We start from the raw sequence: 21,750 nt of genomic DNA on the forward strand, positions 1-21,750 counted from the left end.
ACAAAACCACTTATTTTGCCTGTGATTACCCATCTGCAAGTCACTCTCCGCTTTCTCTTAGATTATTATTTCTTTATTTTAGACTTTGCCAATTCCCCTCAAGGAATGACTTTGGCAGGAAGTGGAGCTCCGCACTCAGAAGGTAACCGGAAGTAGCCGCTCGGTTTGTGGCAGCATCAGGGGCGGGCATGGGGGCGGGGACCAGGCGGGGAGTCGCCGGTTTTTGCCGCTATGTGGTCCCCTTCAAGATGGCCGCCCTGCAAATGAGGCGAATCGGTGCCTCTTCCAGAATAACATAATTTCGTTCGCTGCGTTGCTCGATCGTGAGTGTGTCTGCGCCGCATTTGTTGGTAAGTGTTGATATGTTGACGTGCATGAAATGTGATGACGACTAAGCCTTTCTGTGGATAGAAATGGCCTCAAGAGTGGTTAGCTACCACACTAGCATCCAAGCTAAAGTGATCGAGGGCCCTGTGCGTTGCTGGTTGTCGTTTTCGTGCTAATCACACACACGTAAAGATGCACTGTGTAACATTTCAGATCGAGGGGTCCGTCGACATGTTACTGCTTTGCCCAGAATGTTCCACAGCATGGCATTAAACGGCTCTATCTTGCATTTCTTGAAAGTGCATGCCAATCATTCATTTATTCACACTACAGATTTTTTAGAAACAAATAAATACATGCATTCTTCCTTTTGAGCGGGCACGCATCTCCACAAACGTAACCTGTAACTTGGTGTCACTCGCTTGCCTTTCTGGACATGGGTTTGTTCAAAGCCACACTGTGGAACCTTTAGGGAAAGCAATGGGAGATGTAAAGTTACGCCTTGCAGTATACTGATAAAACTTGTGTTAATCCAACAGAAATGTGTTTAAACCTATTACTTTTCATGTCTGTCAAATTAAACGCTAAAGTGCAAAAATATGCCCATATACCCTTGTTTAAAAGTGTACAACATAACATTTTCTCCTTTTTATGTTTCATCAGCTCTTTGTAGGTAGCATTTTTACTGCCAATGAAATGCCCAATAGTCAAAACAACATTCACAATATTATCTAAATTTTGATTTATTGCACGCCACTAGTCGTTTTGCGTTGTTTTCATACGTTTGATTTCCTGTCTATTCTTTTTTTCTTTTTTACAGCTTCCAGAAGTTCAGAGGAGGATGATCAGTGCCCAGAGCCCTCTTAAGCTGAATGCATTGTGATTTCCAATAATTGAGACAGTGATTCTGAAAGCTGTCTGCATTAATGAAAAGAACAATGTAGTCAGCTTAGCATTTTCAACTACAGTACATGATCAATACAGGGATGCGTTTCTGCATGTTTTGCGATTTTAGATAAACGAAATTAGATGTTTTTCCTTTCATACTACCTTGTAAAAAGTAACTAAACGTATAGAAATGGAGATAGATGATGTGTTACCGCCTCTCCCCTTGGAGCCACCTTACGACTTGAGCCTAAATGCGGAACAAGCACCTCCACCACCTCCCCTGCAAACGTCCAGTGACGCAGAGGTAATGGACGTTAGCTCTGGTGGTGATGGACCCACAGACACCCCAGGGGACGGGGAAGACCTGCCACATCAGTCACTCGCGTCAACCTCCGTAACGTTTAGTAATACTTTCGCTTCCAAAAACGAGGCCGATCTTGTCCCGCTGTGTCCCAGAACGGCTCGGCACGCTCCCTTGGTCAATGCGTTCCTACCTGACCTAAAGCTTCTCCGAGATGTTAAGATTCGCGTGAGCTTTGCAGAGAGCAACAGTAAAGATAGGAAGGTTTTGTACACGGGTGAGGGGCAGGAAACCGAGGCGGACGACGGCTTAGACGGCGTTAATGGTGAGTTGCACGATTCGACAAGCGATCTGGACGGTGGCGAAGGTAGCTCCGGGAATGCCGCGGGGATATTTTCCGACGATATTGAGGTAGACGCGGACAATAAAGTAGAGTACGCCGTTCTGGATGAGTTTGAAGACCTCTATGAGAACTTTCTGGACCCCGACGACGGCGGCTTTAAGTCCGACGTCATAGTGCAGCAGGAGCAAGCGGATGATGAGGCCGTGGCATTCTCCTATGAGGTATGTTGGGTCATCTCTCTAGTCGGTCATCCTTTTGTACCATCTTTAGCTCCATCTGTAAAGCACTGCCATTTTGCTCTGTAAGAAATGCTCATTTAATAATCATTCTTGTAAGAAGCTGTTACAGGAGTGTATCATTACAAATGTTTATATTCATTTCAGACCAGACAAAGGATTTTTGCTTGATGATTGTTTTTGAATAGTCTGTATAATCCACATTTTACTCCGCCGCCCCCTTTATTGTTGTACACCGTGGTATTTGTATTTGTCTCTTCACATCAACCGGAACACATCCCACATGTGGTGATGCATCCTTCCCTCCCGGCCTTAACCACTGACTCTTCCAGGAATTTGACAATGATGTGGATGCCCTGCTGGAGGAGGGCATGCCGGTCCCCAAAAAGATGCGTCCTTCAGAGGATAAATTTGAAGGAGACAGCGACCACCAGTCTGACGGAGAAGGAGGGGTCCAGCCCATGATGACCAAAATTAAGACTGTTCTCAAGAGTGAGTGGGGGACTAGTTTATCACATATTTGAGTTGTATAAAGCCGGACACAGTCTCCCTATTAAATGTAAATACTAAAAGACCCAAAATAATAATTCCTTGACCATGGGGGCTGATATCTGTCCCGCTAGAACATTCAATTGAATAATATATAATTGAATGTGACTGTAATGCCAAAGATTAATCTAAATTTCAGAGATTAAAAAAATAAATAAATATTGAAAGTAAAACTAATTTAATTTGATATCCAGTTCTCCATTAATTCAATTATGTTAAAATGTGAAAGATTGCATCATAGCATAATGGCCCATGTCATTTTTCAATGTGTTAGCCAGAAATGGATAAAACGTTACACCTATAATAGAGATATCTTACAGACGGGAAGAGTTTTGGCTGTAAAAGTCATTCTGATGAAGATGGAGCCAGTGACGCCTAATTCATGTCTCTGACTGACTGTTATTAGCTAGTGTAGACTAGTGCTGGCACCATAGATTGAACATGAAGGGATTAATTCCCTGTCTCCTTTCACATCTATAGCGGATGTCATTCTCAAACAACATTTAATTTCTCCTAGCTGCTGTCAAACTGCTGATATTATATCACTCGTCTGGGCGCCCCAGGGACGCAGATGTGAGGGAACTGAATGTCAAAGTACTTTAATGGAGTTTCAAATTCTGCTTTCAATATCCAGGTTGTTTGTTTTAAATCAATGAATAAATAATACATTTAGTTTCCAGTGGTACGAGCATCAGCCCATTGTCTCATGCCAGGATAATTGTACAATGAGTTTAGAATTCATGTAAAAGATAATTGTTATTGTCAAAACAAAATAAAGGCTCAGAAGATGGTAATATTCAATCAATGATGTTTGTGATTTCAACGCACCTTATTTATGGGTGTAGGACACTGTTATTGTGGATGTGTCTGTTATCTTGTATAACAGGTAGGGGGCGCCCTCCCACTGAGCCTCTCCCTGATGGATGGATCATGACATTCCATAACTCTGGCATTCCAGTCTACCTACACAGAGAGACCAGGGTGGTCACCTGGTCCAGACCCTACTTCCTGGGAGCCGGGAGTATCAGGGTAAGACCTCAAGCAGCTTTGTCTTTAACTGCTCTGATTTGGGGAAGTATCACGTTAATGATTATACTTTGAAAGGAGGTTTTGCAATTGTACTGCATGTTTACTTGAGTTAAAGTTGTATACTCCTTTTTATAGAAACACGACCCTCCCAGGAGTAGCATCCCCTGTCTGCACTACAAGAAAATGAAGGAGCGTGAGGAAAAGGAGCTCAATGGCGAAGTGACCCCCAGAGCCGAGGAAACTCCTGTCGGATCCAGCCACGTCAATAACGAAGCAGAGACTAGCAGTTCTAAGCCGGACTGTCCAGAAGACGAGGCAGACAACATTCCCTCCTCCAGTCAGCCCGACTCTTTTGATGCAGAAGCTGGGGCCAAAACCCTGAGCAAAATGTTGTACGCGTTTGACTCTGCACAGGGGGCTCTGGGACAGGTCAAGGCCAAGGTGGAGGTCTGTAAAGATGAGTCCATAGGTAAGGCCATAGTGTGATTTAAGCTGCTGATATGACAAACTATTGGGATGGAATCGGGCCCTAGCTGAGGCTTTAACGCTAATGAAGTATTTGGGTCTATTCAAAATCTACACAGTTGTACATGGATACTAATATCAGCCTAAAGTAGCAAATATTACTACTCTGATGAATAATATATTCTTTAGTTCATTTCATTTATTTATACAGGGAAAACCAATGAGAAATGTTCTTTTTCATGGGCCCCTGTTGAACTTACAATATCAGCTATTGAAAGACTATTTTTATCATGCGTTTTAATTTAATTTCCTATTTGTGCGTAATTTTGGAATTAAATTTAAATAAGGTTAAAGTTTAGTTAAGGGTGTCCAAACCTTTTTTCCACAGAGGGCCGCATTTTGAAACTTATACGGAGCAGAGGGCCAAAGACAACCTGACAATGAAGTGAATGATTCAAAATGTTGCATTATACATAGTTTTGATGAGCCTTTACATTCTTAATAAGACTTGGAACATTACCATTAGATTGGTATAATTATTTGTTTTTTTGCCAAAGTTATTCCTCACTTTCTCATGCAACTATTTGCGTTTCAAGCTTTTTTTTCAAGCACAACTTCCAGAGGAGAGTGAGCGACTTATGCCATCACATTAAGGGCTCTCAACAACTAGCATGCTAAAAGCGCTTTAAAATTGGATGCAGAGAGCTCACTAACGTCTTATTTTTAACCATCGCATTTTTTGTCCTCACAGAAATTGAAGATTTTCGCCAGTATTTGGAGAAGTGCTTTGACTTTGAACAAGTGACGGTGAAGAAGTTCCGCACGTGGGCAGAGCGTCGGCAGTTCAACAGGGACATGAAGAGGAAGCAGGCGGAGTCGGAGAGACCTATTCTGCCCGCCAACCAGAAGCTCATCACGCTGTCCGTCCAAGATGCACCCACAAAGAAAGGTAGTGGGGCTGGGATTTTAATGGCAAGAGTTTATTAAATTTTGATTTCAGTTTTATTGCCATTATCAGTGAACAAATTGCACAAACTAGGAACTTGCTTGGGCTGGGAGGTGCAATATGAAAGAATGAAGAATATGGTAATAATAGTTATGCCACAGAAAGTGTGAATTCCAATGCTGTGTCGTCCTCAGAGGTCAGAAGTTCGGACCTTGGGGACATTTTCTCAGAGTTTCTGCGTTCCAGCGTCAAGTCAGAAAAAACAATAATTGTGTATGGTTTCAAGAAGGTGCTCAAATCAACCAAAATATGAATCCAGTTAAGTTATCAACTCGCCCAGGCAGTGTTACTGCATCTGTATATATATATATATATATATCAACATTTGTATGTGAACTTTTTTACCGCCACCTACTATAGTTGTACTTGTCTTCAAAGTATGTGTTTTACACTATACTGTAAAAAAAAAAAAAAAAAAAAAAGAGTATGAATGTTCAAGTCGATAATGCCACCTCCAAGGACGTCTGGAACAAAGCAAAACTGCAGTGCTTTCATTTTAATTAACGCACAAGTAGTTCCGGCAACTATCAAATTTTAACACTACTACGCTGCAGCCGTCACCATAGCAACAGGTAAACAAATGCTCAACTGCTACAAGGGACTAGCTTCATACAAAACACCGAAATAACTAAAATCTCAGACATTCACGGAGAGCAAGAGGCTTTTCAAACTCACAGATGAACTATTTCAGTTTGTCTGTGGTATAAACGCATTAAACAACTCTGATCTGTGCGTTAAACAGTTTTAACACACTTCTGCGTAAATATAGACTGTTTAAAATAACGGCATGCAAAAATAGAGTATGTGTAAGAATAAAATGGCTTTAAATGCTAAATATATTCAGAAACAAGAATCAGAACAGCAGCACAAACTAACAAATAGATGGATTGATGGGCTGAATTATTACAGTGACGGGTGTTTTTTAAGTGTTAATAATGAATAAATAATTTGACGAAATGAATTTCTCTCTGTCTCAGAATTTGTCATCAACCCGAATGGCAAGTCTGAAGTCTGCATCCTACATGAATATATGCAACGTGTCCTAAAAGTTCGACCTGTTTACAACTTTTTTGAATGTGGTAAGATTCATTCATTTCGAGCACATTCCCCGCGATCTACAGCGGCTGACGCAGAACGTGTGTCTCGTTTACAGAGAACCCAAGTGAACCCTTCGGAGCGTCTGTTATTATTGACGGCGTGACTTATGGTACAGGAACCGCAAGCAGTAAAAAACTTGCCAAAAATAAAGCTGGTAATGTTGATCAAGTTTATCACGGCGTTCTTTGCGTTCAGTTGTCAAAGATGTGTGTTTTTAAAAAGTGAGTCCTGTTTGCAGCTCGTGCCACACTGGAAATCCTCATTCCCGACTTTGTGAAGCAAACCTCAGAGGAGAAGCCTGTGGAAGGAGATGAACTGGAGGTATTTCTGGTGATAAACGCAGCATAAATGATGAGACTTGGGGTTGACGAATGTTTTCTGCCCACAGTATTTTAATCATATCAGTATAGAGGACTCGAGGGTTTATGAGTTGACCAATAAAGCAGGACTACTTTCACCATATCAGATTCTACACGAGTGCCTTAAAAGGTGAGGCGCACACATTTGTTGGTTAATAATGGGTGGCGGTTCTCAGACGGTCCTGACAGAAAGTCCTTCTCTGCAGAAACCACGGTATGGGCGACACGAGCATCAAGTTCGAGGTGATCCCTGGGAAAAACCAGAAGAGCGAATACGTCATGACCTGCGGGAAACACACCGTGCGAGGCTGGTGTAAGTTAAAAGACACTGAACGATTTTAAACGAGTCAATTTAACGCTTTAAACACCCATCTGTTTTTCCAGGTAAAAATAAAAGGGTGGGAAAACAGTTGGCATCTCAGAAGATCTTGCAAATGCTTCATCCGCATGTGAAAAACTGGGGTTCGCTGCTGAGAATGTACGGCAGAGACAGCAACAAGATGGTGAAGAAGGTACACAAACACATGCTCTTTAAACCCACGGCACGCGTCGGTGGATCTGTATTTGAGCAATTATTTTAGCCGTTAGTGACTTTAATTTTTATTACTCAACTACTGTATTTTCTGGACTATAAGTCGCACCAGCCAAAAAATGCATAATAGAGAAGAATAAAACATAAGTTGCACTGGAGTATGAAATAAGGTTGCAAATGATATCACATAAGTCGCTCCGGAGTATATAAGTATAAGTCGCACCCCAGCCAAAACTATGAAACAAGGTGCGGCTTATAGTCCGTAAAATATGGTAGTCAAAAGATATTTCTATTTGACATTGAGACTTGGAATAAATGATCAAGCAAATGAATGTTTAAATATGGCGACTGATGAAGATATCCATTGTTCTTAATTTTTTTGACACTTCATGTGTTTCTATAGTGTTCAGTGCAGATAACTTTTTTTCTCATTAGTTTTTTTGTTATGGTGAGCCCAAGATTAGAGAAGCTTTATGAGCTAAAAAATTAATCGTTGCAGCCCTGATTATAAACAAGGATGGGCAAGTGGCTCACACTTCAAAGACGTGAGGATAATGTCTTGTTTTGCAGGAGAGCTCGGACAAGAGTGTGATCGAGCTCCAGCAGTATGCCAAAAAGAACAAGCCAAACCTACACATCTTGAACAAACTGCAGGAAGAAATGAGAAAACTGGCAAAACACAGGGTACGATTTCCAGCCAAAATCGCATCAAGTTTGTGTGTTTTGAGTACGTCGTGTGTGTATTTCTGCTCATGCATTTGCGTTCCCTCAGGAGGAAACCAGGAAGAAACCCAAGATGACCATCATGGAATCTGCCCAGCCGGGGAGCGAGCCCCTCTGCACTGTTGACGTTTGAGGAAACTCAAAACCACCACTGAAACCAGTCACTGTCAAAACATACGTCGCTACCTTAAAAATGCATCACTCTGTGGCAGTATAGTCGAGCTGCTAGCATCTTCTGGCCACATTTTACTTCTTTTATTCGTTTGAGTAGGACTGACATACACAGCTGAGAAAGTTCCATCAACCGCTCTCGTTTGAGTTTGAGAGGTTCAGGGTGAATTGGTCAAAAAGTCAAATCACACAGCGCATGCTTCTTCGGCTTAAGGTTCTACTTTCAAATGTTTCCTACTATCAGCTGAACCGATATCTGTGCTTTACAATATCTAAAAAGGGACTAGTACTACAAATGTATGTATTTATGCTCTTTATATTACCGGAGTTGATAATTGGATGTTTTTTTCGCTCGATGGTGTGGTCGGGTTTGATTTAGTGACGGCACGAAATATATTCCATTTGCTGGAGGAGGGGGTAGAAAACGAGGCCGTTTCGATTTGCACGATCAAAACTTGTGTTGTGACGTCACTATTCCAGGTTGTTATGCACTTGATCTTGCCGTGTTTGGTACTGAAATGAGTGCTTTTAAAGTCATTTCAATGTCACTTTTCTTTCATGTGGGGAAGAAACTGACTAGTCCACGTTCACACTGCAAAGAGCTTAAGCATTAAGTTTAGTTTTGCCACATTTTTAACTGTAATGGCATGTACACACAGGATTTATTCTGGGTTTTTTTTTGGTAACCGGTTGCCTTATAAATCTACTTCATAGTTAAATAGTGAATTCTGGACCTAAAGCACCCTTCAAAATGAAATGGGCAGACCAATGTAGGAGTTTAAATCTTTTGCCAGCTAGTATTTTTTTTAAATTGCCTTTGTCCAATTTAGTGTTTTACTATTAGCGCTGTGCTGGTATTTGGTCTGTGACAAACCAACAAAACCATATAACCAAAGCCATCAGCTACATAGCATTTACTAGACTTAGATTCATCTCCATAATAAAACTAGCCGGTGTAAAGTAGTAATGCGTTTGGATTGCTTTATGAATGTGCTACTTGTGTGTCTTCCGTGTCAGTGCAAGATCAATGTGTTGCTGCTGCGTTGTGATTTTGAGATGCTGCGTAGAAAATGAAGTATGTGTTACAACCTGAGCTTACTGACTTCAGTGATGTTTGTTATGCAAAATAAAATGTCCTGAAAATACTGAAGTGTGAGCAGTTTATTTGTATAAGTGCAGGGACAAACGCAAAAGCAGAACATGATCAACAAAGGCATTTTGGGCTTTCGTTTAAACTGGAGATGATACTATAAAACTTAAACTACACTGTAGATAATAGTATGAAATATATGTACTAAGGGCCAGGCTGCTGCTGCTGGCTGCCACTGTTCCCCGGTGGCTGAGTGTCGTAGCCCACTCGCTCCAGGAGAATGACCAACTCGACGTGCATCGTCTGAGGAAACAAGTCCACAGCCAGGGCCCTCACTGGACGGAAAGGAGCTCCGTGAACCCGGTTTGATGGTGCTCGGCACAGACTGAAGTGAAAACAAAGATTAGGTCTAATAATAGAACAATATAGATCTAGTAAAGTTTTAACCCGCAAAGGTGTCCACTTACTCTATGAAGTTGTTCATTGCGGCCTTGGCATTGCACGCGACATAGACCAGCCTCTTCAGGTGCTCTGCTCTCCTTATGGCCAGGATCACTTTGGAATCTGTGCGAGACCATGACTTTTAATATTCTCAAAAAAGGTTTAATTTATAGCTCGTGTTTTACTCACGCAGGCCTGCCCTTGGTGGATCCACAATTGCTGTCAGGTTTGAAGCGACAAGACCACTCAGGATGATTGGAAACACATCCTCGGCCTTTCCGCAGTGAAACTCGATATTACTCAGTCCTTACAACAAAATACTGATGTAAATTGTGTCCATTTACGTTTGAATTCTTAAATTAGACACTTGCAAGACCACCATTGTCTTTCTTACCATTTAGTTTTGCATTCACTTTGGCATCCTCCACTGCTTCTTGACAGAGTTCAATCCCAATCACCTTCTTTACTCTCTGTAATAGTACAAACAACACATGAGTCAACTTTAAAGACCACAAACTACACAGCCAATCAAACCCAAAGATAGTCATATGAAATGTTTTACAAATAGAAGTGAACAGCATGCAACGCTCCAATTTGATACTAGTAAGTTGAGCAGCTTTAAAAAGGACACATTCTGGATTATTTGTATCGTTATTGGCCTTTAAACATGCTCTTGACTACTTTTGATTCGGCGTGTAATGTATTAGAACTTAAACCAGACAGATGAGGCAATTCCTCATGAGGAATTGTGCCAGAGCTCCATCTACTGGCAGCACAGGAGATTACAAAGGGGGGAAAAAGCTGAAAGCTGAATCACTCGTATGTTGTAATGAACGTGATTTTTTTAAGTGAAGTCTGAGGGTAATTTCTTTGGACTTAAAACAGTGCAGAATATTTAGAAGTTTTGATGGAACAAAGTGTTTTCAGAGGCTCTGTGGGGAAAGGACTTACAAAACAGGATTCATCAATTAAGGGTGATGATTGAAGCCAAATACAACTTCAGGTATGATTTAATAAGGAACACTGTTAGAATAAGGCTAACTGAATAAAGATTTGGCAAATAAGCAACACAAGCTAACCTTTGCTAAAGAGATCCCGATTGTCCCCGTCCCGCAGCAGACATCCAGGACAGTGCTGTTCTCATCCAACTGGGCCCACTCTCCAACGGTAGAGTACAACACCTCTGCTGCACCCGTGTTCACCTTGGAAAAACAAAGATAACATTCAAAATAGCGATATAAACGCGACAAAATAGACGACTGCCGTGTCCAAAGCGTTACCTGGAAAAATGAATGAGGCGAGATTCGGAACTTTAGCCCCAAAAGCTCCTCATGAATGCAGCTCTCTCCACCCACGAGCTCACAGGGCAGGTCCTCTGGGTTAGGAGACGTCCTTTACAAAACAATACAATTAAATTATTATACCGTGTTATAGTTTTACTGCATGTCGTGGAAATTGTTAGTATTCAGTTCAGGCTGTTCGCACCTTTGTCCTTCTCGAACAAAGTAAAGCGATGTAATGCCGCCATCTTTCCCCTCTCCCTCTGTGAAGTAATGCTTCATGGAGGTTTTCAAAGCATCCAGTTCCTCCTCATTGAGTTTCTAAAGTGTCAAAGGCATTGTTTACGCTCTACTGTACTTTGAATCTTTTTGAATTGTGCTTATCGGCTGTCTCGTCTTAATTACCTGCGGGTTGAAGAAAGCCATTGCCATAGCTTGCCCTGTCCTTGTGGTTCTCACAGTTAGCTGCTTCCAGTGTCCCTCATACGTCTCTGGGTCGTACACTGAATACGTTGTTGTCCTGTACAAAAAGATAACTGCTTTTATAATCGTATCAGTTTCATCCTGAGAGGATGAACAATGACACCTACCTGATGAACTTCTGAAACTCACTGACCACCCTTTTGGCTTCGGCTGAGACGTGACTGGTCTCTGCTGGTCCAACCACAGCACAAGAGCCTCCTTTATATTTCCCCAGTCGAAATCCTACGGTTTTGTCCTCTCCGTCGGCCCCCATTGAAATCAGGAACTCACACTTGTTTCTGTACTCTGTCTACAACACGAGTAAGACATGATCATGATCAATAACAATAAAGATAAGATAAGATATTCTTTTATTGTCCACACATGGGGAGATGTTGTTGTTGCAACGCAGGTAGATACAGAGGAAAAGGACAGATAACTTATAGGAAGTTTAAAAAACACTCTTAATAGAAGATCGCTTATTAACAAAACTCTTGTAAACAAAAACTCCTATAGACAAAAACCTTTCATTTCTTAATAAGGAATGGAGGGGGAAAACAAAGATAAAATAAACTAAAAACAGCTAGCGTAAGACAAAATAATACTAATAACAATGGTAAAATAAACACTCTATTTACATCAGTTATATGCACATGAATGTGACATTATTGCGTGTGAGTACAACAGTAATTGCACATGAATATGATGGTATTGCACATGGTTAAGTCAGTATTGCACGTGTTCAGGGCTAGCAGTGTGTTATAAAGTCTGAATATGAACAAAGATTTTAAATTACCTGCGTAGGGGAAGGGCGGATGTCTTCCAGTGGGCAGCACATCTTGTTGTATTTACCTTTTTGTGCAAACAGCCACGGTAACATGGCTTTGTTGGTGTTGCCAATCTCCCTAAAAGAATCAGGTTATTTTAGAAAATAAATTTCACATATATTTGTACACATATCTATAGCAACCCACACGAAGAGCCATTAAAGTATCAAAGTTAGAATCCAGGCTTCCCTCTGCACACTACAATAGGTTAAATTGTTCTGCCATAGATCACCAGCACGAACAATGGAGGGATGGAAGAGGTGGTAATATTTTTGCAGTTCAGAAAGTGAATGGCTGAGAGAGTATTTTGTTTATTAATGATAAAAAATGCATCACTCGCTTGGCTAGTCTTTGCAGCACGGCCACCACCTCCTGCTCCTTCCTGCGGAGCTGCTCATCGTAGGGCACGTTCCACAACGGCGTCACTACGTTTGCGATCTGGACACTCAGCGGCTGCTCCTCCTCCTCCTCCTCTCCCTCCGTCCTCTTCGATGGGGGCCCCTCACTCCCCTCCTGCTTCCTCTTTCTCATAATGGGATCTGCTTTGGGCTTGGCCAGCTTAACATTCAGCACCTGGCCTTTCCACTGCATCCCATGCACCAACTTCATCGCCTTATCTCGCTCTTCTTCATTTTTGAACGTCACAAAAGCAAATGTCTGCTTTCCAAATAGCTTGATTTTGTGCGGGTTGAGATTTTGCTTGGCCAAAAACTTCTTCAGATCATTAAACCCAATGAATTTAGGCAGGTTTCTTATCTCCACCTTGAAGATTTCTGACGTGAAGAGATCATTTTTAATGTAGCGGTACATGCTTGGGTCTGATGATTGACTCTCTTCCATTGTACTGTCCTGGGGCAGCTCTGTAGACCTCTCATCCTCCCCAACAGGCGGTATGCCGGGCGCGGGGACACTACTGACTTCAGCCATCTCTGAATGTTAAGACAACACTTATGGTTTCTGTGAAAGAGAATATTCAGGGATTACATCTGGGCACTACAGACGTAAATCAAGTAGTAGTTGTTATCAAGAATCTGATACTAAGGTTCCATTTTAACCAAAATATGTATAACCCAAAAATTGGACCATGTCAGTAAAATCATGTAAAATCTAGCTTTAGCCTCTAAGTGTCATGGCTTTTAAATTTCATGTCAGGCGTCACAAATGTAAGATCTGGGAGAGTATAATCATCCAGGTCATCACTCACTTCCCATCACAGGCATGTGTCCAGTGTTTGGTTAGCATGTGGCTAATTTACCAAGGTTACATTACATTACATTGCAGCCTTTAACTGGGGAAGTTACCCATAAGGCACCATGATACGGAAGAAGGTAAAAAATATGAGAATGGATCTGTATGGCTTTTGAATCAACTTTAAATTAAAAAACTTACTAAATACAAACTATACTATAGTTATTTTAATAAGACCCCACACAAAAAAGAAACAATAAATTAAAATTAAATATAAGTCCCCCCTACTGTGTCTCTCTATTTTGCCTCTTTTTCTGTATCTCCGATTTCCCCTCCATTTCCTGGGGAGGAATTGGTGAAATAACTGAATAATCTTCTATATGCACTGGTGATGAATTAACCCATAATGCACCGCGATCACTTCAGAGTTAAAACAATTTACCCAAGTTTAAAACTTACAAAAACATACAAAACATACCATTGTTATTTTATAAGATTAATTGGATCTAGATTGGTCTTTTTTTGGGCAGAGGCGGGACCGACTTGAGTTTGACAAACAGCCGTTGTTTCTCTGATTTGGTACACGGCATTTGTGAATACGTGTATCACAGTATCCACGTTTTGGGTCTTTATTAGATTAACAAACATTTGATCACCTCCAGCCCCGCGTGAAACAAAAGACTATATAAACTTGGCAACAATAAACCAGTAGAAATATTGCTGGCTTACCTTTCTTTCTGTTTTACAAACTCGTGAATCTCACTTCACACATGACTTCATAGTACAGGGCGCTGCCATGTTGTTTTCTGTACCACGTGCACAACCTTTGACCCCTTTAAAGAGACAGCGACATTTCATGCTGTAATTATAATCTGTATAAATATCTGCACTTGTATTATTATTATTTATCTACAGTGAAATTTAGACAAAGATGCATCAAGTGAGCTGTTTTACATAATTTACACAATCTTGTTATATGTATGTGTCATTTTTTTTAATTTGCAAGTCTCTCATTTATATTCTAGCCTATTTAGGGGTTATTATCAAAATGTTACACCATTTTGATCTTTCATTCATCCGTTACATTTACATATTTAAAGAATAAACATAACACAGAAAATAACCAGAAAGTGAAGATAAAAATAAAAATATATCTAAAACATCTCAAATAAAAAATAACAATTAAAAAAAGTATTGCATATTTGACTTAAGAAAAAAAGTCCCATTTGGTCCAATGTATTTCAACTTTGTCCATTTCATTTTGTAACACTCAATATCACAAGTTGCCTCGATGAGCGACCCCGAAACAGTAATTAAACCAAACAAGAAAGAGCTCTTCAGCACAGGACTTTTAAAAAACATTTAATAATATTTCTGATAAATATGCCCCTTATAAAAAATTGAGGCTCAAAAATAAGAAGAATCCCCGGTTTTGTCCAGACATCGCAGCATTATTTTGAGAGCGTGACAAAGCCTGGGAAGATGCCAAGGCAACCAAATCAGCAGCAGATTGGCGGCAGTTTTGTCATAAACAATAAATCTGTTTCTATTGTTGGTAAATCCAAAGCATCTTATTAAGTCAATACTTTCACTGAATCACATGGCAATTGTGCAAAATGTTGGCAAACTGGTAAAACCATATTGCAAAATTCTGCTCCCTCTTTACCAAATTAAATTATAAAAGATTCAATAAGTCTGACAATGAAAAAATATATTTGTAACCGTTAATGCATTGGACAATCATAATGAATGTGCTGCTGTTTTTGTTTATTTTGTCAACGGCCTTTGATTCAGTAAATCACTGTATTCTCTTGGATCGTCTGGATGATATTGGGTTTAAATAAAAATACAAAAAAGTGTAACTAAGGTGCTTATTATTAAAGATATCCAAGTTAGAACTTTACTATTCAAAATATCCGAGATAGATCCAAGTATGCTGTTCTCCAAAAGCATAGTGACTCTTACAACAAATACTTGGGCATCTGGATTGATGATAAACTTTCCACTGTGAATTATACTCTAAAGTAGGATGGCAATCATTGGATGCAAGAAGAGAACAGCACTGCATTGTTTTTATTTATATAGCTTGCTGTATTATTTAACAAGTTTGCTAAACATCAGAGCAAGTATTTGTTGATTAAGATCTCAGGACATTCTTATTTTGGAGTTACAAAGAGTCAACATGGTGGTGCGGAAAAAGGCTTTCAAAAAAAAAGGCAACTTTACTCCCAGCCTATGGAACAAAATACAAAGATGTTCTAAATTGATTAATGATTTCATGCATTTTAATGAATAAAGCACTGGTTAGAGACTATAACCACACAACCAGTGCTCTTGTTTTACATGATTTTATCCCATTTTGTGTTTAGGTATGTTTTAATTGCATCTATTGGATGTTTTTTTGCATTTTATAAGGATTTCATGTGTTGCATTGTTTTAATTTGCATTTTGTATTTGGTACAAATACAAATCAAATAATAAATACAAATAAAATAACGTGTGTTTAAGATAAGATAGCCTTTATTTGTCCACACAATGTGGAAATTTTGATGTTGCAACGCAAGAAGATACAGAAGTAGGAGAACAGATGACTTATAGGAAGCTTTAAAAAAAAAAAAACACTAAATAGAAAAACTCTTATAAACAAAACTCCTATAGACAGAACCTCTTATATTCTTAATAAGGAATAGAGAAAAAATAAAATGATAATAAGATAACGTAGGACAAAATAATGCTTTATGTATTTACATCATTGATCATGTTGCTCTAAAGTTGCCACCCGCCAAAAAAACACAAGATGTTGCTCTAAATGCGTGATATTACTCAGTCGATACACTAGGTGGGGGCATACAGATTTTCATCCGGTTAGTCAACGAAGAAGAAGAGCGTGCTTACGTCCCGCGCGCGAAAGCTGAAACCGGAAGTGAGCAGTGAACGCGAACGGCGGCTAGTTTGGGATTTGAATCCATCACACAACTTCCATAATCTTTAAACATCTACATCGTAATGGCAGACCCAAAGGTGAGAATACACTCTTTGGCTCATCACCTTCTTTGTGTTTCGTTACGAAGAGGAATTAAGTTATAAATGCCCATATGTTTACTTGCATAGTGCGACAAACTTCGGTACTTGGAGCAATGATGCAAATTTACAATATTTCGGGTTATTATTGCCAAAGCTATAGTTCTCACGATGTCCATGTTGCAAGTAAAAATGATGGCTCTTGAATTTGAAGGTTCATGTAAATTTTAGTTTGAGTTTATACACCCCCCACTATTGATACGAGAGTTAGTTTCCCAGCAGTTGCATCGCATGTTAGCCACAGGTTTCTGCACGAGCGATTCGACATGCCGCACAAAAGCAATTTAAGCATGTCTTTTAGCGATGATATAGGTGTTTTTTGTTACTGTTATCTAGTTGTTAGCCATTGTCAATGTAATGAGTTCCATGACCACGTCCATGCCTTTGTGTCTCCGGCACAAGAGCTGCTAACATGAGTTGGCTAAATGTAGCTTTGTAGTCACGAGCGTCGTAGGTGTGACACAAACCGAAGTTATCATAAAGCCACAGTTTCCATCGTTTTTTAATTCTTTGGAGAAATTGGTTTAAAATAAAGCCTTAAGAATCAAGTCTAAAGAATATAGCCGAGAAGAAAAAATGCATCACTTTGTTGCTTGACGCGATAAAACGCCAAAGAGGAGTCATCTCTGGAATAAAGTGTAAAGAATAAAGTCTGGTGCTATTATAACACTTGGATACCAACCGCCATAAAACACAGAAGAAGAAGCATTTCATATCCTGTAAACATGGAGGTGAAAAGGGAACCTTAATGTAAGATGATAGTGAAAGAGAAATTGTTAGCGCTGGCGGTGGGCCTTAAAAAGTAGCATAACTTCGTGAGCTCTCTTTAGGGGAAACTTGGCATCTGGAGAGCATGTGCACATTAAAACTGTTCATAATTGTTGAATTTAAACTGTCGGTCCGATTTGAAGTGATGGACACTGTAATCTGTTCTACCTTTCTCAATTGCGTTTTACGTTGAAACGCGGCGGAGGCGCTACAGACTGATGTGCTCTTTGGAGTGTGCTTTACAAAAGTGATGCTCTTCACCAAACAAACCTACACTCTAAATCCACCCAATAATGGCTTCAGGGCTGCTCTTCGATTTAGGGTCCTTGAGCATCTTTATGCACAGATGTGATTCTCCGTAGCCATAAAATAACCTTTGTCATAACCTTTTTGACATTTTTCAGGACCAAGAGGAACAAGAAACGACAGCTCCAGAAGTGGCAGAAGAGACCAATCATGATCCCCACTATGACCCAATCGTGAGCCTTCCAGAACAGGATATCAAAACATTAGAAGAGGATGAGGAGGAGCTGTTTAAAATGTAAATTGACCGGTTTGTTTTTCATCAAGAGAACTTCAATAGATGTGGATAACAATGTCTTCAATAAAAACATCTCCACAGGAGAGCCAAACTGTATCGTTTTGCTTCTGAGAACGAGCCTCCTGAGTGGAAGGAGAGGGGCACGGGAGACGTGAAGCTTCTGAAGCACAAGGAGTCAGGCAGCATCCGTCTCCTTATGAGGAGAGACCGAACACTCAAGATCTGTGCCAACCATAACAGTGAGTGCAGATAAACGCTCGGCACCCGTTCACGTAAGGGTTTCTAAACCTGTTTCACCTGTGCTTTCCATGTTAGTTACACCTGCTATGGAGCTAAAGCCAAATGCAGGTAGTGACCGCGCCTGGGTGTGGAATACACTGGCAGATTACGCTGACGAATCCCCGAAAGCAGAACTTTTGGCAATACGATTTTTAAACTCTGAAAGTAAGATTTTTTTAAATGTAACTTATTTTATTTAGTTTCAACGCTTGGGTCAATTTAAATATAATAATCTGTTTTGTTCATTACAGATGCTCAGAAATTTAAGGTAAAGTTTGACGAGTGCAAGGAGGAAGTTAGAAAGAGTCTCAAAGATAACGGTAAGCACCCATTTACACACCACAGTATTCATGCAGACTATACTCTGTTCTTCGCTGTTTGATCCAGCCTAGAACTTTTTCTGTCTGCTACATAATGTTTCAGAACATTACAATTGACTGGCTTTCTGTAAAATCCAGTGCTGGTTTGCTCTGCCACATTCTTATTATATCATTCAAAATGGGGAGATTATCCAAACTTTCTCCAGATACCTGATTTCAAACTGCAAAAGGAGGAAGTTGGTGTTTCCCCCACAATGTAGTTTTTATATAATGGTTAATGTTGCTTCTGTAGCAAGTGTAAGAGAAGTTGAACTATTATTACCCACCAATGAATAACATTCTGCATCGGATATTTATATTTGGTTATAGATTAATTGATGATCGCTAATTGTTTTTATCCTGTTAGCAGTTGGGGATGGGCCAGACAAAGTGGCAGAGAAGCTAGAAGACCTCTCTGTAAAGGACGGGGAGAAGGAAGAGGACAAAAAGGAGACAGAGAAGGACGACGAGAAAAAGGAGGTCACGACAGAAGAAAAGAATTGAGAAATAAGAACTCACTTTTGTTGATCTTCAAATTGTCCGTTTTCCTCTTTTTCTACGAGACTGTAACGGAACTGAAATTTGGACACTTGCATATTATTTTTATTATCTGTTTTTTGCTTCAAGATCACAAGTCCTTGACTCCACTGAAAGAAAAACTAACTATATTGAATTTGTATTAAAAAGCCTCCCCTTCAGATGCCTGAAGATGTCACCTTTTCATATCATCAATATTTCTTTTATAAACTGTGAAAAAAGGATTGTGATAGTGATAATTCCCACATTGGGTGTCTTCTTTTTTTTTTTTTAGTATTGTTGAAACATTTGTAGACTAAGAGGATGTAGCCTCGGGAAAATATACGGGCATTAGTTGTTAAAATATAAAATCCTTCAGTACATCTTGCCCTGTTCAGTGTCCGTGTTTCCTGTAGGCCAGATGGTCCTCAGTGGGTGCTGCTTTGACTGCCTTCTTTGGGCTGGTTAAGGGAGAACTTCACTCCAGGCAGTTGGGTTACAGTCGTGGCGCATGTTGCTTAATAGCGCTGCACTCCGATTGACAAGTGCGTCTGCGCAAAGGCCAAGCATTTTGCATTGTTTTTGTTTGAAAATCTCGGTCAACGGTTTAAGTTTGGTGCAGCTATGCATTTAATTTTCTCCTGATTCAAATCCAAAACATTCCCAGACTTGAAGCATGGTTAGTAAATGTAAGTGTGACCTATCTGCTCACCTAATCGTGACTAATTGAGTTCCTAACCCTCGCCTCTGAAGTGCATCCAGAGTGCCAGCGCATCTGTAAAAACATGTCTATGGATGAAATGTTGCTTTTCATTTGCACTTGGATGATTAAGATGTTTCTTCCTTCACCTTTGAATAAAAGCTCTCCAGGACCAACCGTTTGCATTAATGAAACTGAACACAAATCTCAACCGCTTGAATAATGGCAAACTTTATTTTTTTTAATGGGAGATATTTCCTCTTCACAAAAATATTAATCCAGGCTCAGTAATGTCTCTTATACATGGTATATTAGGTTTCAAAAATAGTTATGAGCTTCAGTGCTGACGTCAGGAATGGCCCCTGACCTGCAGTGAAGTCCATTCCTAAAACAGACTAATGGCAGTTTTTAAGGGGAATTGGCATTAAAGAGGTCTACTATATATAAGTATACTTAGGTAAACCTTTTACTGGTTGTACTCTGATCGGGACAAGGGCCTCCGAGTAATGTGGAGTATGCTAAAGTTAAATTAATAAGTATCACTATTTTCACAAAACTCAATTTAACACTACCGGCCTATAGCTTAGACTATTGCATGATCCCTTTAGTTTTTAAGTACTTTGATAAGACCATTTTTCTCTCACGTCAATAAGACTGCTTATTTGTCTTCAGGTCTAGAAAGGCAGCAATGGTTTAATCTTTAATGCAAACACTACTTGATATCCAGGCTAAGATGCACGTTCTGCTGCCATTTAAAGTAATACTGGGCTGAGCCAGGCGGATTTAGTCAAATAGGCATTTTTGCAACATGAAACTACCCAAAAATGTCAAATAATGGCCCTTATACTTGACTTTTAGATGTTGATACAAAAGTGACTTCTTTAGCATCACATTTTATATAATTACATATCAATTTACATTTTTTTTTACACTGCAAAGTACAACTTTTTTTTTCTTTTTTTAGTCATGAGCGAAGACTCTACATAAACATAATGCACTCAAATGTAGCCCAGGCTTCAATTATTTGCCTATGATATAAAAATGTATGTATCAAACATAGGTTTTAAAAGTGTGGGTAAATAAAACACACTTAGAAAAACAATACAAAATAAATCAGTGACCAGTTATCTTTTTTACCAGTTACAATGAAATATCCATACAATCAAACAGTTATTATAGACGCAAACATAACATACATATCAGATTTTGTGTGTGTGTGTGTAACCAAATTAAATATTATGAAAACAAGTTGTGTTTGTGCGAGGCTGATCTCTACCCTCTGCTCTGATGAGGTATTTCTGTTCTATCTAAATGCAATAGTTGCATTGGCCCAATGTACTGTACTGCATTAAGATAATAGGAGTTGTTCCAACAAATAATTTACATAAATGAAAATACAAGACATTCATTTTTGCAGATTTATGAAAATATGAAACTTGTAAATAAATTAATTTATTTTGAATCAGCTGTTAGTTGCCCTATGTGCTTCTCAATCTGTTGCAGTGCAGGGTTTGTACAAGCACCTTGACTTGAGGCAAAAAGCCAAGTGGTGGATTTTCCCACCATTCCATTTAGAACAATGTCTTATTGAAACTAACGACCTCCACCAAGATGACATGCAGTCATAATGAAAAGGGACATGTTCTAAGAAAAGATGTCAACGTTACAAAAACAGCCCTTTTCTGGCGGACAGTGGAAGCAGAGATGAAGGACCAAAACTTGACATGGGGTCTTATCCAGAACAAGGCAAAGGACAGACAGGAATGGAGACACAACTAACAAACAATTATTGTCCACTCCACTCCTGTGGCCAAGATTATGAGCCATCAAGTCAACCTTTTCCTCATTACCAGCCGGACAGCAGTGATGTCTCAAACACAATCTGAGAGGCTTCAGCAATGGCAGGCGTGTCCTGTAAAAGGAGGAGCGACCTGCACTTTGAGAGTGGTCTCTGCAGAGGAGAGATGTTGCAGTCTTTAGAAGTGGCTCCAGTGCGTTTCCTCACACAGAGATCTCATAGGTGGTGCCACCGATGCCGGTCATCTTTTTGACATTATTGTGGCGACTGGGGCTGAGGGGGGTGCCATGAGCACCGGGGTGGCAATCCCTCTGCCCATTAACTATTTTGGTTTCTCTGAATGAAAAGAAAAACAGGGGAAAATTATGTTCAACTGCACAAACACAGGGTTCG

At 39.9% G+C, this 21,750-nt stretch overlaps 4 protein-coding genes across 7 annotated transcripts in view; 2 read left to right on the forward strand and 2 right to left on the reverse strand.

Annotated features, from left to right (window-relative positions):
- The first annotated feature begins 216 nt into the window (after positions 1-216).
- dgcr8 (DGCR8 microprocessor complex subunit) lies at positions 217-9,172 on the forward strand. Its single transcript, XM_072434123.1, has 14 exons — positions 217-350; positions 1,148-2,080; positions 2,428-2,587; positions 3,531-3,673; positions 3,809-4,142; positions 4,890-5,087; positions 6,122-6,223; positions 6,298-6,396; positions 6,481-6,563; positions 6,631-6,731; positions 6,808-6,914; positions 6,986-7,113; positions 7,704-7,817; positions 7,906-9,172. The coding sequence occupies exons 2-14, from the start codon at positions 1,406-1,408 to the stop codon at positions 7,987-7,989; spliced, it is 2,328 nt and encodes a 775-aa protein (XP_072290224.1). The 5' UTR covers positions 217-350; positions 1,148-1,405; the 3' UTR covers positions 7,990-9,172.
- A 134-nt stretch (positions 9,173-9,306) lies between these two features.
- Positions 9,307-13,084, reverse strand: trmt2a (tRNA methyltransferase 2 homolog A). Of its 2 annotated transcripts, none has more exons than XM_072434124.1 (11): positions 12,468-13,084; positions 12,097-12,205; positions 11,429-11,610; positions 11,244-11,358; positions 11,044-11,159; positions 10,839-10,950; positions 10,638-10,760; positions 9,953-10,028; positions 9,748-9,864; positions 9,585-9,681; positions 9,307-9,502 (listed from the first exon to the last, which is right to left on the reverse strand). In XM_072434124.1, exons 1-11 carry the CDS (start codon positions 13,052-13,054, stop codon positions 9,322-9,324), a joined length of 1,815 nt encoding a protein of 604 aa, XP_072290225.1. In that variant the 5' UTR covers positions 13,055-13,084; the 3' UTR covers positions 9,307-9,321. The 2 variants fall into 2 exon arrangements, with proteins under 2 accessions (XP_072290225.1, XP_072290226.1); XM_072434125.1 differs by having other exon boundaries at positions 12,097-12,201; positions 12,464-13,084.
- Positions 13,085-16,190: 3,106 nt separating this feature from the next.
- ranbp1 (RAN binding protein 1) lies at positions 16,191-19,735 on the forward strand. Of its 2 annotated transcripts, none has more exons than XM_072434098.1 (6): positions 16,191-16,336; positions 17,569-17,705; positions 17,787-17,944; positions 18,021-18,149; positions 18,236-18,304; positions 18,711-19,735. In XM_072434098.1, the coding sequence occupies exons 1-6, from the start codon at positions 16,322-16,324 to the stop codon at positions 18,845-18,847; spliced, it is 645 nt and encodes a 214-aa protein (XP_072290199.1). In that variant the 5' UTR covers positions 16,191-16,321; the 3' UTR covers positions 18,848-19,735. The 2 variants fall into 2 exon arrangements, with proteins under 2 accessions (XP_072290199.1, XP_072290200.1); XM_072434099.1 differs by having other exon boundaries at positions 18,714-19,735.
- Positions 19,736-19,766: 31 nt separating this feature from the next.
- Positions 19,767-21,750, reverse strand: part of zdhhc8b (zDHHC palmitoyltransferase 8b) — an 80,362-nt gene continuing 78,378 nt past the window's right edge. For both annotated transcript variants that reach the window (XM_072434097.1, XM_072434096.1), the window contains exon 11: positions 19,767-21,693. In XM_072434097.1, the coding sequence (XP_072290198.1) occupies positions 21,561-21,693 (133 nt within the window). In that variant the 3' untranslated portion in view covers positions 19,767-21,560. The remainder of the gene's footprint in view (positions 21,694-21,750) is intronic.

This window comes from Eucyclogobius newberryi, unplaced genomic scaffold, assembly GCF_026437365.1.
Source record: "Eucyclogobius newberryi isolate DKJ021-1_F unplaced genomic scaffold, fEucNew1.0.hap1 SCAF_6, whole genome shotgun sequence".
Taxonomy (NCBI): domain Eukaryota; kingdom Metazoa; phylum Chordata; class Actinopteri; order Gobiiformes; family Gobiidae; genus Eucyclogobius; species Eucyclogobius newberryi.

Bases quoted from the DNA above. Each gene is read 5' to 3' on its own strand.
- trmt2a (XM_072434124.1), bottom strand. From the start codon at position 13,054: ATGGCTGAAGTCAGTAGTGTCCCCGCGCCCGGCATACCGCCTGTTGGG. The intron at 12,206-12,467 runs GCGAGTGATGCA...TGATTCTTTTAG, and splicing joins GTGCTGCAAAGACTAGCCAA to GGAGATTGGCAACACCAACA. The intron at 11,160-11,243 runs GTAATTAAGACG...TTGACACTTTAG, and splicing joins TGGCTTTCTTCAACCCGCAG to AAACTCAATGAGGAGGAACT.
- ranbp1 (XM_072434098.1), top strand. The intron at 17,706-17,786 runs GTAAATTGACCG...ACATCTCCACAG, and splicing joins GAGGAGGAGCTGTTTAAAAT to GAGAGCCAAACTGTATCGTT. The intron at 17,945-18,020 runs GTGAGTGCAGAT...TTTCCATGTTAG, and splicing joins GATCTGTGCCAACCATAACA to TTACACCTGCTATGGAGCTA.
- dgcr8 (XM_072434123.1), top strand. From the start codon at position 1,406: ATGGAGATAGATGATGTGTTACCGCCTCTCCCCTTGGAGCCACCTTAC. The intron at 2,081-2,427 runs GTATGTTGGGTC...TGACTCTTCCAG, and splicing joins CCGTGGCATTCTCCTATGAG to GAATTTGACAATGATGTGGA. The intron at 6,732-6,807 runs GTGAGGCGCACA...CCTTCTCTGCAG, and splicing joins CTACACGAGTGCCTTAAAAG to AAACCACGGTATGGGCGACA.